The sequence below is a fragment of the Lissotriton vulgaris genome, chromosome 8, assembly GCF_964263255.1.
Source record: "Lissotriton vulgaris chromosome 8, aLisVul1.2, whole genome shotgun sequence".
NCBI lineage: Eukaryota > Metazoa > Chordata > Amphibia > Caudata > Salamandridae > Lissotriton > Lissotriton vulgaris.
In genome coordinates, this window is record NC_141696.1 from 222908761 (window position 1) to 222926491 (window position 17731).

General features: G+C 44.3%; 1 protein-coding gene across 4 annotated transcripts in view; it reads right to left on the bottom strand.

Moving 5' to 3' along the window:
* The window catches only part of SYNJ1 (synaptojanin 1), a 668969-nt gene that overhangs the window by 106315 nt on the left and 544923 nt on the right, over window positions 1-17731 (bottom strand). For all 4 annotated transcript variants that reach the window (XM_086933999.1, XM_086933998.1, XM_086933997.1 and 1 more), the window contains one exon: window positions 2347-2556. In XM_086933999.1, coding sequence (XP_086790125.1) covers window positions 2347-2556 — 210 coding nt within the window. The remainder of the gene's footprint in view (window positions 1-2346; window positions 2557-17731) is intronic.

Here is a 17731-nt window from a genome sequence, read left to right on the forward strand (position 1 = left end):
GCTGAGGAGACTAAGGGAGGCGGGGGTGGACGGCACTGCACTGCTCTGGTTTCACTCCTTCCTACGGGACAGGAAGCAGGCCGTCTCCCTTCCCCCGTTTCAATCTGCCTTCTCCCCGGTATCCCATGGGGTGCCCCAAGGCTTGTCCATCAGCCCTATTTTATTTAACGTTTACCTCACACCTTTGATTACGTTAATAAAATCCCACTGGCTAAAAGCCATAAACTACGCTGATGACACTCAGCTCATCCTCTTGTGGGAGGGTGAAGAATCAATCCCTCTGGAATCATTTCACGATTGTCTGAGAGATACAGCGGGTTGGCTGCACGATAACTCCCTGCAATTTAACTCCTCCAAAACCGAGGTCTTGTTCTGTGCCGGAAGTCGGATCCCCCGCCTGTTCCCAGCCGAATTTTGCCCCCCGGAAACCCCGGATAATCCACAACCGGTCACCTCCGTCCGCAACCTCGGTGTCATGATGGACAACAAACTTAGCATGGAGACGCAGGTCGCGAAAACAGTGTCTACCTGCTGGGCCCTTCTGCGCTCCTTGCGCAAGATCATGCCACTTCTCCCCTCTCAGGCACGGGCATTAATAGTCAGGTGCACCATTCTCAGTCGCCTTGACTATTGCAATGCGATGCTGCTCGAGGCCCCAGCTGTATTACTAGATCGTCTCCAGAGAGTTCAAACAGCCGCTGCCAAACTGGCCCTCGGCTGGAATAGGAGATCCTCGGCCACAGCGGCATTGGCCGAGCTGCACTGGCTCCCTATGAAACAGCGAGTGGCTTTTAAATCACTCTGTCTCGTTTTTAAAGCATTGCACGGAGTCGGACCCAGCTCCCTGCAATCTATGTTCACCTGGTACTTCCCAACCAGAGCCCTCCGTTCATCCACAGCTCGCCTTGTCACAGTACCAAGATTCAACAAAGTCAGGACCGGAGGAAGATCCTTCAGAGTTGCAGCCGCAAAACTGTGGAACAGCCTGCCCCTCGACATTCGCCAAACAACCGAACTTCTTCCTTTCAGAAAGCGGATCAAAACCTGGCTTTTCCCCAAACTTTAAGACTGGTACCTCGCCCGGTTGCCCCCAATGCCTTCCACCTTAGGAGTTATTTCTACAGCGCCAGGATACCTGCAAGGTGACAGCTGCGCTATACAAATGTTTTAAATAAATTAAATAAATAATTAAATAAATCACTTCACACCACTCTGAAGGTCATCAATGTCAGTATGCAACCCATTTCCACTGTAATCACCAGTGTGCAACCCCCAAACAGATCCAGCCCCCCAGGACCCACCCGGGTCAAAATAGCCTGGGTACCCAACAATCTTCAACTCTTTGCCCAGGGCAGCGGAGGTACAGTGACCTGCAGTTAGAGGCCTGCATCCACATGGACATTTCCAGGAGTACTGCTGACGATCCACCTCATGGCAGGCCACACCACATAGGACTCACCACCAGCACCGTCACCGAGGCAGTACCCATTGGTCACTCCATGTCCCCACCAAAGCAATACCATTCAGTTATGGCACAGGGGGATTACAGAGAGACTCTAGCCATAGATGTCTTTATTGTGGACAGGATTATGAAGGATCTTTGCGTGGGGCAGTAAAGCTTCCTAAGAAAGCGTCCAATCGGCCATTTTGCCTGGCCACGCTCCCTCCACAACTAAATTAAATCAATGTATTTATTTAAATTTAAGAGCAAGTGAAGGCTACTTAAATACCTCTGCAAGCAGTGATAACTAACAATGTGGTGAAGTGGTAAACAGGTCAAACTAAGGTTTGTAAACTCATCGGTCAAGTAAACACAGAAAAGTGAAAAGCATTGCTGTAGAGAAGCAAAATTTGTTGCTCTATTGAGTCAATCACAAAATTATGTGTGCAGCATTGGAAAGACACTAATGCTAGATTTAAACAGTGGGAAAAACTATAATCTAAGATTGCTAGCAGTTATGTTTCTTTTAAAAATTGTACCACAATTTCTGATAAGGAATTTATCTTAACAAAAATAGTGTCCGTTTGTGTTTATGAAAAATTTGATCATAGATGTGTGGAAAAGATAAATATATATTAATTGGATGAATTTTTATTCAGGCTGATTTAAATTAGAGCTGACAATATGCTAACAGACAATATTTATAAATATTTTGACATCCTGATAAAAAGAAGAGCAGGCATGCAAAAATAGAAAGAATTATATTTCTGACATAAAGATGTCAAATTTATTTTATTTATTTATAGTTAGAGAAACAAAATGAGGATTTGAATGTGCTTCATATTTTTTGAAAGTTGAAAGTCCACAATTGAAAGTAACAAATACAATGATAAAACATCACAAACCTTGGGACGAAGGTGGTCCTGGAGTTTTTGCTGCTGCTCTACTAGGCCTTATTGGAAGCGAAGGTGGCGGAACATCTGGCATTGTGGGAGATGGGCAAGGGCTGGAACGGGGTGATGAGCTAGGGGAAGATCCATATGCCGAACATGCGGAAGGTTGTAAATGTTGAGGAAGATATTCTTCTATTTCAGCACTATAATCGTCAACCTCACCTGCAAAAAAAGCATTGAACATGATGGTGAACGGACTTTGCAGATCAGAACTTTACTCAGCATTGTTGGTGTCATCATAAACATTCAGTAATCTATGATGCAAACAGGCAAGAGTGGTATAATTTCTCTATTAGGACGTTGACTTTCAGGGTAAATCTACATAAATTACAAAGAATTTTAAGAACCATTTTTAAATAGCACTTTTACGGCAATTATAATGAAAAAACATGGCACAGGGGCAGTTTCGTGATTGCTTGTCTTTTTAATGCATTTTTAATCATTGAATAAATATGAGTATTCTAATCTAATCAAACTGTAGAGTGTGTGTGCGTGTGTGTAAAAATGCAGGAATTTTGGGCATCTAAAAAAACACAAAGCTGTATAATTGCTGTAATCGGTAAACACAATTAAGGGCTTCATTTAGAGTTTGGCGGGGCTGAAGAATCGCTGTAAAGCAGCAGTGCTACTGCCTCACCAGACTCGTGGCTACTGCCCGATCAGCAAACCTTCATTGTTGAATTGGCAGCTCCCCTTACAGCACAGAGATCCTAACCAGGCAGGCAGGGCCTCTAAATGGAGTGGATGGTCCTCCGGCCTTAACTATTTACAGTTTGTAAGATGCAATTCATTTATAAATCTGTTATGTGTATGTAGGATCCTGGAATCCGGAAGGAAGAATCACGCAAGCCAGTCTTGAAGTACAAGTTAAGGTTTATTGTATCAGAAGAAGATCCCATCCAAGCTGGGCAGAGGATACATCGGGACTAACCAGTTACATATTCAAACCACAACATTCTTAGTAACAGTGGTAAGGTTGCAGCATGGGCATTATGACATACTGTACCTAGCAGCATGACATCAATGAGAACGTTGAAGTCCCAAAGCAAATACCACACACCTTCCCTCCTTGAAATAATAAAAGAAAATAACTCAGAAAAGAAAACAGACAAACAAATTTACTGAACAAAATCCTTCAAGTATGAAGGCTTACATTTTTTCCTAAAAGACAACCTGGGAATCCCCACAGTTGAGTCCGGATCAACCCCAAGGTTGTGATCATCCACCTTGTGATCAGTAGACTTGTTAGCTAAATGGGGCTCCGAGGATCGCTTAAATGGAACAACCCAAAAGGTTCCAAATTCTGCGATCTTGTGTTTTGACAGAATAATTGAACAGTTTACGTACTTAAATAGGTTTTGAAAACTTCTCAGACAACCCAGGTTGTTTAATAAGCACTGTATCTCCGACATTGACTACCGTTTTTTAACATCTTTTCTCACATCAAAATTGGACTTCCTTCCTAAGACTTTTCCAATCTCTCTTGCTCCAAATCAACCGTGACATCGCCCACAAGCTTTCTCTCCAAGTCTCATACCCAACAGGGTTCTACCTGAGTACACAGAGGCATTCCCCTAAGCAATACAAAAGGGCTCGTGCCTGTGGTACTGTGAGGTGTCAACCAATACATTTGAACCTTCTAGAGGACTTCTCTTTTCCAATACAGTCCTGATTGTTTACCCAGAGAAATAGTTTCCTTCAAGACGCGGTTAAACCGCTCAATCATGCCATTGGTCTATGGAGGATACAAAGAACATTTCTTGTGTGCAGTTCCTCGTTTAGCTAAGAATGTCTCCATCTCACGAGAGACTAACTGCACACCATTGTCTGTTAAAATAGTACTTGGAAGACCTTCTCAAGAAAAAAGAGTTTCCCAAAAATTTATCACATTGTTAGTCTCTATATTACTGGTGAGACACACTTCCGGCCACCTAGAAAACATGTCAATCGCCACTAAAACACACCTGTTGCCCATTTCCATGGACAGGTCCTAATATGTCTATAGCTATTTCTTTCCATGGACCTGTAGGTAACTTTCTTATTGTCATGGGTTGTACCCTCACCATCTTGGAGTTATCACTCACAGTACATTGCATGCAATCTCTTACCAGCCTCTTAACCTGTACGTCCATGCCTGGCCACTAATAAGATGTTCTAAGCCTTTCTTTGGTTTTGGACATTCCAAGGTGTGACAGATGAGCTAGGTTAACTAATCTGGTGCGTAGGGTTAGTGGGGGAATAACTCTAGTACCACGATAAAGAAGATCACTCGACCCACTCAACTCCTCTTTAACACCCCAAAACCTTTGAGCTTGTTCAGAGGCTTGCCTCTTAGATTGCTACCCCACATTTATAAGGGATTTAACTTCATCAAGTGTATGATCAGAGGCCATTTCAATGCGCCATTCATTCTCTGAGATTATTCCTTCGTCAATGAAGCATACCCGAGTGTCATCATCATCATCCATCTCGTCAGTGGGTTCACTCGCACTTACCAGTCTAAACAAGGTATCTGCTATTCCATTCTCTACTCCTGGTATATACCTTATGTCAAATGCAAAATCTTACAGTGCGACAACCCACTTCGTAATTCTCCTGGAGATGGAATTCATCCCTTTTTTGTGAACCCCCCACAGAGCGGTTTATGGTCGGTTCTGATGACAAACTCAGAAAAGTTTTCTATGAACTTATTATAGTATTCAATCATACCAAGGAATTTAATGAGTTCTTCGCTCGCAACCGGAGCACACATGCGGGTGATGGTGTCAAATAAGTCAGATTTAGGTAGTACACCTTGACCTGAGATCTTGTGACCTAAATAGTTAATGGAGGGGACACCAAACTGAACTTTTTCAGACTTAATAGTCAAGTTTGACTTATCTAACCTTTCCGATGACACCAAGACGATCAGCATGTTGTTCATCATCTTTACCAAACCCTAAAATGTTACCTTGGTAGATGCAAACCCCTTTGCAACCTTTAAGCAGTTTTTGCATAACCCGCTGAAAGATGGATGCCACCGAAACAAGTCTGAACGGCATCCTAAAAATCTGAAGGTGCCAAAAGGGGTTACAAACGCAGTAAGGTCCCTAGAATACTCATCTTGCTGAATCTGGTGTTATGCCGACGTGAGATCAATGGTGCTGAATACTCTAGCACCGTCCAGCAACACCAACAGCTCAGAAATGTTTGGCAACGGATAGTGATCTACTGTGACATTCTTATTAAGTTGCCTCAAATCAACACAGAGCCGAAGAGATCCATTGGGCTTACGGGTGGCAACCATTGGGGCTAGCCACTCTTTGCCCTCTACCTCTTCTATGATTCCACCACATTTGAGTTTTTGTAATTCATTTTGTAATTTTTCCCTGATACTAAAAGGCACACTCCTTACTTTGCTACAGGATGGTTGGGCACCATCACAGAGACGTATTTTAAGTTTAAAGTTCAGCGGACACCCAAGCTCTTCCCTGAAGACTCTTGGGAACTTCTCCTTTATATGATCAATGGTAACAGTATTGAGGGAAGAAGGTTCTTGACCCCTTTCTTCCATTTCCTTGAAAATAATGGGATTCTTAACAGAAGGGTCAAGCATAACCCCTAAATCTCCTTGGTGAAACCAGCTAATAATACGGTCACCCTTCTCAGACACATATATTTTACCTGAAACGTAGCACTGTCCATACTTAATAAGACCAGTAAAATAACCTTGCAAGGGTATTGGTTCCCCACCATATGTTAAAGACCTGATGTCAGGTTTGTATAACTTAATTTTGTATGCAAGGTTATTCTTAAAGAAAGACTTGGCAATAATGGTAATCTTTGCACCGGAATCAAAAGAACTTTTGTAGGCTCTCCTTCTACGAGAATAATGTCAACAGGAGAGGACCTTGGCTTGTGCAGCGAGTTTTCCACTTCAAGAACCATTTGCACCCATACAAAATCCTCTTCAGACCCATCACTTTATTAACACTCTTAACCTTTGCAGATGAAGTTATTCTGGTTCTACACACAATTGGGAAATGTCCCTTCTTCTTGCATTTAGAGCATACATTTTTCAATGCCGGACAATTTTTATCGTTGGCCCAATGTCCCACTCTGTCACACCTGTAACATTTTCCCGCAGTAGATTTAGGCTTCACTTCACTACACTCTGCCCTATCGGAAGATTTCTTTGCGTCAGCTTTAATGACTTGCACTACAGGTTGTTTATCTTTCCTGAAGGTCTCAACGCATTTCAAAGAGTGTTCGATTCTCTTTGCAACCTGCAGTACTTCATCAAGAGAAGTTTCATCTTACATCCATAATTTATCTCCGACTCTTTCTATATTGCATCCAACCATGAATTGGTCCCGAATTCTCTCATCCAGAAGATTGCAAAATTTGCAGGAGGACGCAAGTTTTCTCAAGTGTGTGATTTAAGTCTCAATACTCTCTCCATCTTGTAATCTCTTGGCAAAGTGGTATCTTTCCAATATCGTGCTGACTTTGGATAGAAAATGTTTGTCTAATTTCTTAATACATATTTCAAATTCATTAAGGTCCCTAGCTTCTGAGTCATTTAACTCTGGAAGATTGTCATAAACATCTTGGTCCTCACTATCAAGACAGTGCAGTAGCAATGATGATCTTCTTTCGGCACTGAGGGAGGTACCACACACCTTGGCATACCGTTCAAAGACTTTCTTCCATTTTTCCCACTCAATGGGATGGTCTCCGGGTGACACCAAGAAGAAAGAAGGAGCTGTGACGTTCTGCATTGTATGCAAGAAAACGATAAAACAAATGTAAACAGAAGAGTAAATGGTGAAATGAATGAGTAAAATGAAAGTACTAAAACACAGTGTGAACAGGGTGTGTATCAGCGTTTACACAGAAGATGTGCTATCAGCATTCCATGGTTGAAGTGTGAGACTCCACAGGAAGTGTAGACCACATAAAAGAGATGCAGTGAAAGTATCAATAATGTGTGCGCATCACCGAAGCAGTGCGCATAATAAACAATAAAATTATATAATAGCTCCACTAAATGTGAGCACGTCACAGCAGGTAAGTGCCACAAAGACACTCAACGTGTGTGCTCCATGGAAATGTGTGCGCATCACAGAAGACAATAAGCGTTTTCAAATTGTGTGTGCATCACAGCCGTAATGCACAATCAATGCACCCAAGAAGATCCGACAGTGTGTGCGCACCACAGATGTAATGCACAATCATGACAGCCGTGCTCCACGGTAATGTGTGCACATCACAGAAAACATTAAATTTCTTCAATTTGTGTGTGCATCACAGCCGTAATGCACAATCAAAGCAGCCAAGAAGATTTGACAGTGTGTGCGCATCACAGAAGCAATGCGCCATAGAGGTATAACGGTGTAGACAAAGATCTTGACGAATCGTTGCTAAGCAACCACCATGAACAATGAAGAGCGCCAACCACAAGATGGCCGCCGGAGGTCACGCACACCGTTATGACATCACACTCTTGTGAACGGGAAGATCCATGGGACAATGAGCGAGGAGGCGCGAGTGCCGAATGCGAGACTCCGCTTGAAGAAAAACATCAACGCCCACTCTAGTACAAGCACAAGGAGCACGTGAGTTCCAAAACAATTTCCCTGGTTTAAATAAGCCCAAAAAATATATAATGTGAAGAGTTAGGTCTTTCACACTGGGAAACGAATTCTTGGCATAGAACACACAAAGCATCCATAAAGAACTAGGCCCAACATTTTTAAAGTGTTCCTTTGCAGTAAGGTTGCAAATGAGTAGGTAGTGGTATACACTCCAGGCTCCACCCAAATATAATAAAATGAACAGTACCTTGGGTTAGGAGCCAAGTGGAATTACCCCGCTCGTAGGTGTGGATGTAAATTTACCACGATCGTAGGTGTAAATGCTAGTTGGGATCTTCTTTCCGCTTAGTGAGCTGCCGACTACGCAAATGTAGGATCCTGGAATCCGAAAGGAAGGATCACGCAAGCCAGTCTTAAAGTACAAGTTCAGGTTTATTGTATCAGAAGAAGATCCCATCCAGGCTGAGTAGAGGATACATCAGGACTAACCAGTTACATATTCAAACTACAACATTCTTAGTAACAGTGGTAAGGTTGCAGCATGGGCATTATGAAATACGTTACCAAGCAACATGACATCAATGAGAATGTTATGTAACTCTAGAAAACAGACCGTGACCACTGATGCAATTCACCACAGAAATGTTTTCAGCAGCCTCAGTACATAACTTCCTGATCCCAGGATTTAATAACGATCTCAGTAGAGGTGGGTGGTAACAGACATCTGCTGAAAACCTGTCCACGCCTACTCACATCTGTTAGAGACTTCCATGAGTAGTCTTACACGCAATTAACGGACAATATCTTGTGTATTAGGAAACAACTCCAGGCATGTCAGGCACATTTCACACGTGGGTCCTGGTAATGTACGACTACCTTAGAGCTGCATGGTCAGGACCAAGAAGACTAGATGGGCTTGGTCATGGGAAAAGGAGTAAGTTACAGGGAGTGACAGGAGTGAGGGAAGTAATAGAGTGTGGCTCATGGGGAAAAGAAGTAGCAACGAAGTTAGGAAAAAGGAAAGTGACATGCGTGAGGGTACTGCCACCAAGCAGATTGTTTTACTCATTACAGCCACCAGAATAGAAGCCAGAACTATCACGAGTGAAACAAACACTGGCAAAGCTAATAGGGTTCACCGAAGCAAGAGATATTGGTTTTGTCAGTGTTTAAGACATATTGCCCAGCAGCGCGGCTGCTACACACCATGGTTTAAAGTCAAGAAAAAAAAACGAAATAATGTGGCCAACATTGAGCGCTTCATAGGGATTTTAAAAAAAATAATAGTTTAAGTTGCACAGCAGCCTGTGCTGTTGTGTAATATGTTTGAAAAAACATTGACAAAGCCAATAGATTTTGCATAGGCACAACTTATTAGCGTTGCCAATGCTTGTTGAGACTCTGATGATGTCACAAGAATGTATCTGCTATGCTACCACAACTAAAGCATGACTAAAATTTGTGCTGTTTAGACATGTACTGTCCAGGTGATGGAGCAAGGATTTGCATGTAAGCAACTTGCTGGATAAATCCTCTCATAAAATAATAATAAATTACTAATAATTGTTTGTGGTACTAATTTTACACGAATTTCGTACACATATTAGAACAAGGGGAAGCTTGCCTATGTGTCTACTAACAAGTAACCCCAATGGAACTAAAATGGACACTGAAACGCGGGAAATAAACTGCACACGCACCAACTGCATGACATCATAATGTTTGGAGGGAAAGCTTTGCTTCTGCGCAGTAACACTAAATATGTCCGCTTCAAAACGCGCATGCTAAGCATCTGCTCTGCTTAGAAACTAAACTGTGTTTTATACTAAGTGCTAATGCATAAAGAATTATTTTATTAAATGGAATTAGAGTAGAGATAAGTGGTATACAGTGAAACCATTTTCTTTGAATCTAACATCTTGTCTTTTTGACTTCTCTGTTAGTTCGTAATTGGGCCTAAAAGAGAGATGAGGCTAAACCACGTGGTCCGTGCACACAGGTGCATTGGAAACAACTCTGGAGTCAGGATCTCAAGTCTTGAAACCCGATCAAGAACAAGCCTTTCCCATGTCCTGAGAGACAACGGAACATCCTGAAGACTCAATGGATAGATGTATACATGTTATACCATGTAATAAAGTTATTATAAAAACGGGTGGGAAATAAAGCTTGGGAGAAACAAATTAATGGGCGGGAACATAAGACAATGCTCCTAAAAAAACGAAATACATTTAGCATGGTGTGATGATCATCCCCTTGGCTTGTCCAATCAGAATTAGGAGTGTTCACAAGTTTGAACATTTGGGGGGGGGGAACATGTCGTCAAAAGGTATAATTGGGGAAGTTAGTTAGATGAGGAAAACTGATTGCTGCCAGAAAGCTGAGAGATGGAGATGCTGTCCGAATGCTGATCGAAATACCAGAAAGCATACTTGGAATTTAAATAGATGAAATTAGGAAGGAGCTTTGCGGAAGAATCGAGGAGGCAATAGATCTAGGAAGGAGCTTTGCGGAAGCATTGAAGAGGAAACTAGCATCAGAGAGGGGTTTGACGCTGGTGTTAAAGCCAGAAGAAGTTACCTGCCCTGTCCTATCCTGTCCTGAACCTGTCACCTGTTACTTTCTGAGGGGCAAAAACTCTTGACCAGAGGGGTCTGATCTTGCATCATCCTAGGTAATTATAATCTGTGTGTTTTGTCAATGTGCCTTTTCTCTCTATCCTCTTTTCCTGAGGTACTCGTCATTAAAATTATAGTCTAATTTAGGTAACTGAATCTGACCTCTTCAGAATGATGTAGTTAACACTGTAATTTGTCTTTGATTTTTATGGTAAAACTCAGATAAACTTTTAAAACATACTGGAGTCTGTGGTTATTTAATGAAATAAACAGGTAAATGTATTATGTTCATAAATTACCAAAATTCTAAAGTAAGGGCTTAGAATTAAATAGGCTCAAGACTGAGAAGCAAACTGTTATGATGTGTGGTCTCGTGAATGTCAACACAAACCCAGACATATAGAAATAGCCCTAAAATTGATATCCAGCGAGGTTTCACCGGATATTGTAAGTGAGTGTGGTTTATGGGCCCGAATGTGTGTATTTTTAGTGACACTTGTCCGCAGGTTGGTGTCCCGCTGGATCACAGGACTCTGAGATCCATCTGTATGGAGTTTACGCTATATAAGAACACACATACATAAAGCACAATATGGCCAGCCTTTTCTTCTATCAAGTCTAAGATTTCTTCTATGGGACGAGGATCGGTCTTCACTTAAAAACTTGATTGCGTATTTAAGGTGTGTACAGCCAAAGAAGAAGAGCTCATTGCCACAGCCTGCCAACTGGTAACTGGATTGAAACCAATCAGACTGTAACCAGGAGGATTCCTTCACAGAAGATCTCGCTTTTTCCTCTGGCAGACAATTCCTTAAGCCACTCAGCGAAGATAACCTTAGAGATCATGGGTATGCTGGGATTTATGAACCCAGACACTGACTGCTTAGAATTTCACAACAAAGTGCACTGAGTAAAAGTGCCCACCACAGAGATTTGGATGGCTGTATCTGCTCAGTGGGAGAGTTATGTTTGAGGCTTTGAGAAAGATGTGCTTATGTATTCATGAAAGCTGAACCAGCGTTCTGCAAAAGGAATATGGAATACAGAGCACGGGTGTTATTGTGATGTGGGAGGCAGGAGTTGGAGGTGGGCAGGAATGAGACCAGCAGCTCAGGGCAGTCCTGGCAATAATGCTCCTTTTCAATAACACAAAACCTGCTCTTATTGTGTGTGTACCCTCTACACTCTACTACAGAGAGGTGAGGGTGTTGCAACGGATGGCACGGAAGTCATTGTCACAAGCAGCAGTGGGAAAACTAGGAGGTCTTGTAATGTACATTAGTGAAGCTTCAGGGCTCCTATGCTGGTATCAGTTTCAGTCTAACTTGAATTATTGTGGGTGCATGGGCTCAGATAAATTCAATGCAAACCAAACCCACCCATGGCACTTGAGAGACTCTGCCAGCTCAGCTACCCACTTTTGCACACAGATAAGGTACTAGTCTTGCAGCAGTTTCCGCATCAATTAATCGCCATTTCACTAAAGGTGTTTTGACCAGTTCATTCTCCAAATACAGCAGCAGCAGGCTTTTAATGAAAACAAGCATTGACAAAGCCAATGTAAAAAAATAGGCATACCCTATTGGCTGTGCCTGTGCTTGTTCAGTCTGATTCTCTGCCATGCTTGCAGATCACACTCATGGACTGCAGTGTGACGGGTATGCTGATGAGAAACAGCAAAGCAGCATACTGGATTACCTAGTTTCTTTAAAAATAAAAAATGTCCGCATTTCACCTCAGTCCATTTTAACCCATGCATTTTGTGTATGGCCATGTGTATTTTTATGACTCCTTTCATGTGTGGGTTGGCAGTGAGTGAAGTATACTGGAGACAACGAATGATACTGCTAGATTGATAGTGTTGATCCAAAAGATTTGGACTGCTCCCTTGACATCTTGTGCTGTTAAGTTGCGAAAAGATCAGTGAATCTTAGCAGTGTAGTGTCGGGGACACGAGGACTCGCCCATCCGTGAGGCTCATGAGGGGGAAGAAGAGCCCCACCACGCAGCAAATCTTCGGCCAGCAACCAGTGCTTTCCTTTCCCACCAGCAGTGGCCTTCTTCAAGCCTTGGAACTAGCCAGCAGCCGCCTCTACCGCTGGACACCTGCCACTTTCAAACACCGGGCAGCCAGTCTCATCAGCTGGTGAGTGAGGCTCGAGCAATTCTACCTCTCACCCACTCCAACTCAACACCACCTCTGGCGCATCACCATGGCCCACACCAACATCAGCGTCTGCACCTCCGGCAACCAGGGCCACGCCCCACAGGTACCACAAGCTCCTGCTACAACCCTCGCTCAGGCACTCCGGTTTTATCTCAGGGACAGCAGCCCATAAAAAACAGCGTTCATCCCTGCCCTGGAACAATTCAGGGCGACTATCCCTCCACCGACGCAAGCCATGAAATGGAAAGCTTGGGTGGAGTGCCCAGAGACCTACTTTGAAGCTCTGAACATTGACGACAGGAGAAAACAGCCATTACTCCTTCACTTGGGTGGGGGCGATGTGCACAAGATCTCCAAAACAGTACTTGATGATATGTCACCACGCACCTACATGACTCTAAAAATACACAATCACCCCCTACTTCGAACAGTTCTCAAACACCGACTACGAACGCTTCCTCCTCTGGCAGGTACGCCAAAAGCGGACTAATCCTTTGATGAATTTCAGGCCCACTTGGAAAAACTGACTAGCACTTGCACTCTGCCCAATGAAAAAGAAGATGTCAGGGCACAGTTTATCCAAATGTGCACCTCTGTGACGCTCAGAGAATAGATCCTGCAGGTGCCCAACACGACATACTCGTCCAAGAGCTGTCCAAGGAACTGTCAAAGGCAAGGGCTGCCGACATGGAAACGGACTGGCAGCTGCCTATCAAAACGGAGCCCCAAGGAATCACAAACCTTAAAATTGGAGGAAGTACACAGATCTTACGTTACTGGGCCAAGGCTGGTTAAGATGGGAAGAGTGACTAGCGGGGATTGCAGGAGAGGGTGTGGTGAAGTGGGCACGTTCACAAACATTTTATGGCATTGTGGTGAGGGACAAACATACTTGATGAAGGTACATGATATTATGAGATAAGTGCTGGGGATGGAACTTCAACCGGAAGCCCGTAGATGTATTTTAAATGTGTGGGAACCCACTGATTTAAACGGTTATCAGAAACAATGGGTGACTTTGGCGTGCATGGTGGCGAAATGTAACATCGCTCAGTTGTGGGGAGCTAGTCAGCCACCGCAGCCTGTCAAGTGGGTTCAAGATCTGGACTGGTGCATTTTTCGGGAGAGGGCGGTATATATGGCCAGGGGCTGTCCCGAGAAATGGGGCCTGGAATAGTGACCGGGGCGGCATATGTGTGCCCCCAAGGGCACTGAGGGATGAAGCAGCACCAGATTCCCAACTACTATATATACACTGTAATTATTAATTGCATGATCAACAGTAATGCCCTTCTCATGTCATCAAGATTCGCTCACCTGATGTTGTATTTGTTTATGTTTATGTTTTGTTCAATAAAAAGTTTTATAAAAAAAAATAATTGGAGGCAGACGTGCTCCGGCACGGGTAATATCCGTGATTAATTTCACTTTAATTAATTTTTTCTATTTTTCACACTAAGGGCCTCACGGGAGGGTGTACCTTAGCGCGTACATACCACCGGAGTGCAATTTGTCTGTGGTCCTGACGAATGCTGTGCGATCCTGCTTTTTCACAGCAGAAACATGTTGACTTTATATCTAAATTAACACCTTAGCTGCGTGTAAACATTTCTCCCCAGTGCTGCGCTGTCCATTAGAACTAGTGCTGAATGGACGTTCAATGGTCGTGCGCAGCACTGGGGAGGTAGCGCTGCTGACGATCATTGGCCGTCAGCAGCACTTAAGGGGTTAAGGACACAGGTTTCCTAATACAGAACCTAGTATTGTCCGCCTTCCACGTTTTTAACCTTAATACAGGTTGGCCCACATTAAATATTTTGTCTGGGATTCAACCGTGTATTTTTTAATTCTGCACTCACTTATTCTGCACATTTTTTGAGTTAAATCACCATTACACCCACCACCAACCCGCTCCGCTGTAAATCAGGCATTGTAGCACGCTGGGGGGGGGCATTCGGCCACCCCAGCGGGGACCCGATGATGAAGCATGTCACCAACTAGTGGTGAGTGAGGGTCCTTTTAACAAGAGGTTTACTTGCCCTTCTCAGCTGGATGCAATCACTCCGGTTCACTGGGTTGCTACCTCCTGGTTATTAAGATTGGAATTTCCCAATCCTACAGTTACTCTAATCAGGTAGGGGCTTCTGAATAACCTGACACACTTATTTTCTTTTTTATCACACGTACTTTACGTTTCACTGAGTCACTCCTTAGTTGTTTATGATATACTTGTTGGGGTACAGGAGTGTTTACTTGCGCCCTATCTCTCTTGTTGATATTATTGTTTCTGAGATGGACCTCAGGTAAGGGTACCACCAGATACCCACATACCCAGACTTGTGCCCAATGATCACCTTCTAAACTCATGCTTTCCACCGGCACAGCAGAATTTCAGCATATTGAGTGCTACAGACATTTTCCAGCTCATCATAAAAGAGGAGTTAATTGGGCTCTCTGGTGTCATTAATGTGAGCAACAATACACTGGTCCCCACGCAGATCCTCGGCAGTCGCCTCATACGGCTGCACGCTGTATTCACAAGGCTCAGAGATAGGGGCCAACGTTGCACTGGGAAAAGTATGAATTCCTACAAAGATGCACCAGTTTCTTCAGCTACCAGTTCTCTGGACATGGCATCGGGCCCGACCGGGAGAGGGTACAATACATTCAAGAAGCTCCAGCTCCCAACTCAGAATCAGAAGTCCAGAGATTTCTGAGCATGGTGACATATTGCGACCGGTTCATGCAGAACCTGTGTGACCTCACTGCTCCTCTCCGTGAGCTCACAAAAACATCCCTTGGGTTGGGGTGACAAGCAAGAACAAGCTTTCTGCAATTCCAAAGAAGCGCTGTCGGCCAGAACAACCTTGCATACTACGACCCGCAGAACGAGTTAGATCTGGCAGTGGATGCCAGGCGCATGTGATTGGGAGCAGTACTGTCCCAACGTCAAACCTGTTGAAAATTAGTGTGGTCACCTACACGAGCAGGACCCAGACACCCACTGAACAGCGATATTCACAGATGGAGAGGGAAGTCATTGTGATCCATTGGGGTTTCACCATTTCTGCATGTACCTGCACGGTCATCCTTTCAATTTATACAGATCACAAGCCACTAATCCCCCTCCCCACAGAATAAGAAAGGGATCCTGAAGCTACAGGAATTCAACTTCACCGCTGAGTACAGACCAGGCACACGCAAATCAGCAGACTTTTTGTTGAGGCACACTCGGCCGGCCTCCCCTTGGAGGAAATAAGTGAAGCCCAAGACACAGAGGAATATGTCAGACTAGTGGAAAGGTCCAAAATGTTACCATTGTCCCCGTCTGACATCGTGGCTGCCACAGAGCAGGTTGATTGTCTGCAGATAGCCATCAAGGCAGTCAGGGCCAGTGACTGGAAGGCCTTACGCTGCCACTTAGTGCACCGCACTGAAGATGCAAGACTGACGCTACCAGGTTTGTACCAGGTACGGCAAGAGCTCTCTGCGACGGCAGAAGGATGCTTCATGCCAGGAGCCCGCCTGGTCCTACCCAGCAGGCTCAAGAGCAAGTGATTCAGGTAGCCCAAAGAGCCCACCAAGGGGTGATGAAGACTAAGAGCAGTCTCCAAAGTAAAGTCTGGTTTCCTGTCCTGGATCAGTGGGCGGAACAAACTGTTAGGGACTGTCCCGCCTGCCAAGCGAGTAGTCAACCTGAGCCTCCAGCTTTTGGTCATCACGAAGAAGGGCCCAACCAGCCCATGGCACTGCTCCAGTGCGGATTTCGGCAACCTCCCCAATGGAACACATAGGCTAAAAATCATAGATGACTTCTGTCGGATCTCCAAAGTAGAAATTGTGACCTCTACCTAAAAATTCGAAGTCATATCATTGAAAAGGTCATGGTCACTCACGGACTGATTGGTGAAATCTGCACAGACAATGGAACGCAACACAGATGCATCATGCCAAGGTGGCCCCAGGCCAACGGTGAACTGGAACAGTTAGTAAGAACTCTGACCAAAGTCTTTTGAATAGCAGCATCTGAAAGAAAGAATGTTGAAAATGCCATCTACACGTTTCTGCAGGAGTTTTGAGTTATCCCACGCTCCACCACAGGTATAGCCCCAACCGGATGAGCATAGGACGAGCAATCCAAGACACCATTATCTCCGGAGGGCCGTGCACCATGATCCCCCAAATTGCCTCCGTCTCTTGGAGTGCAAGCAACAACAAATGGAGGTACACAATCAGCTACATGTCCCACCAGGAGATCAAGTGCTTGTGCAGGATTGACACCCTGGAGGCAAATTCCTCCGGTCATTTGGAGCGGCCCCATGGACTGTCACATTAGTGAAAGGGACCATCATAACTGCCAAGAGAGGGGCAGAAATAGTCACTCAGAACATCTCCCATTTCAGAAAGGTACAGACAAACCATGGTTGTTACCCATCTCACCAGGATTCCACAGAGAATAGCCTTACAGATGAGATCGACATATCACTGGAGGGGGCTGAAGGGAAACAGTGTGTTGTAACAAATTTGATTACTTTCCCAGCGCCGGAAGTCAGACCCCTCAGCCCAAGGAGCAGAGTACCCAGTCAAGGATCCACCCAGAAGCTAGCACCTTGTTAAAGACATTGACCCAACGAGGGGGTGCATAGCGGTACCACCTAAGGAGTCAATCCAGCCCGACACACAGATACAGATAATTTGTGTCAGACTAGCAGTAATCACCCTGCCAATTCTGATTAACCGAAATTATGTTGTTAAATAGTTTTTCTTTGCGGTTCATGCTGATTCGTGTTCTTCCTCCTGAATGATGGAGCGATGTAATGTCGTGGTGTCAGAGAAACCGCCCACCAGTGAGGCTCTAGAGGTGGGAGTGAGTTTGTTTTCCCAGCACGTGTCCAGGCAATGGTATAATCTGGCACCCCGACGTCGGGGATTAAATAAAAAGAAGGCATGTCAAGTTAGCAAAGCAGTAAATGGTG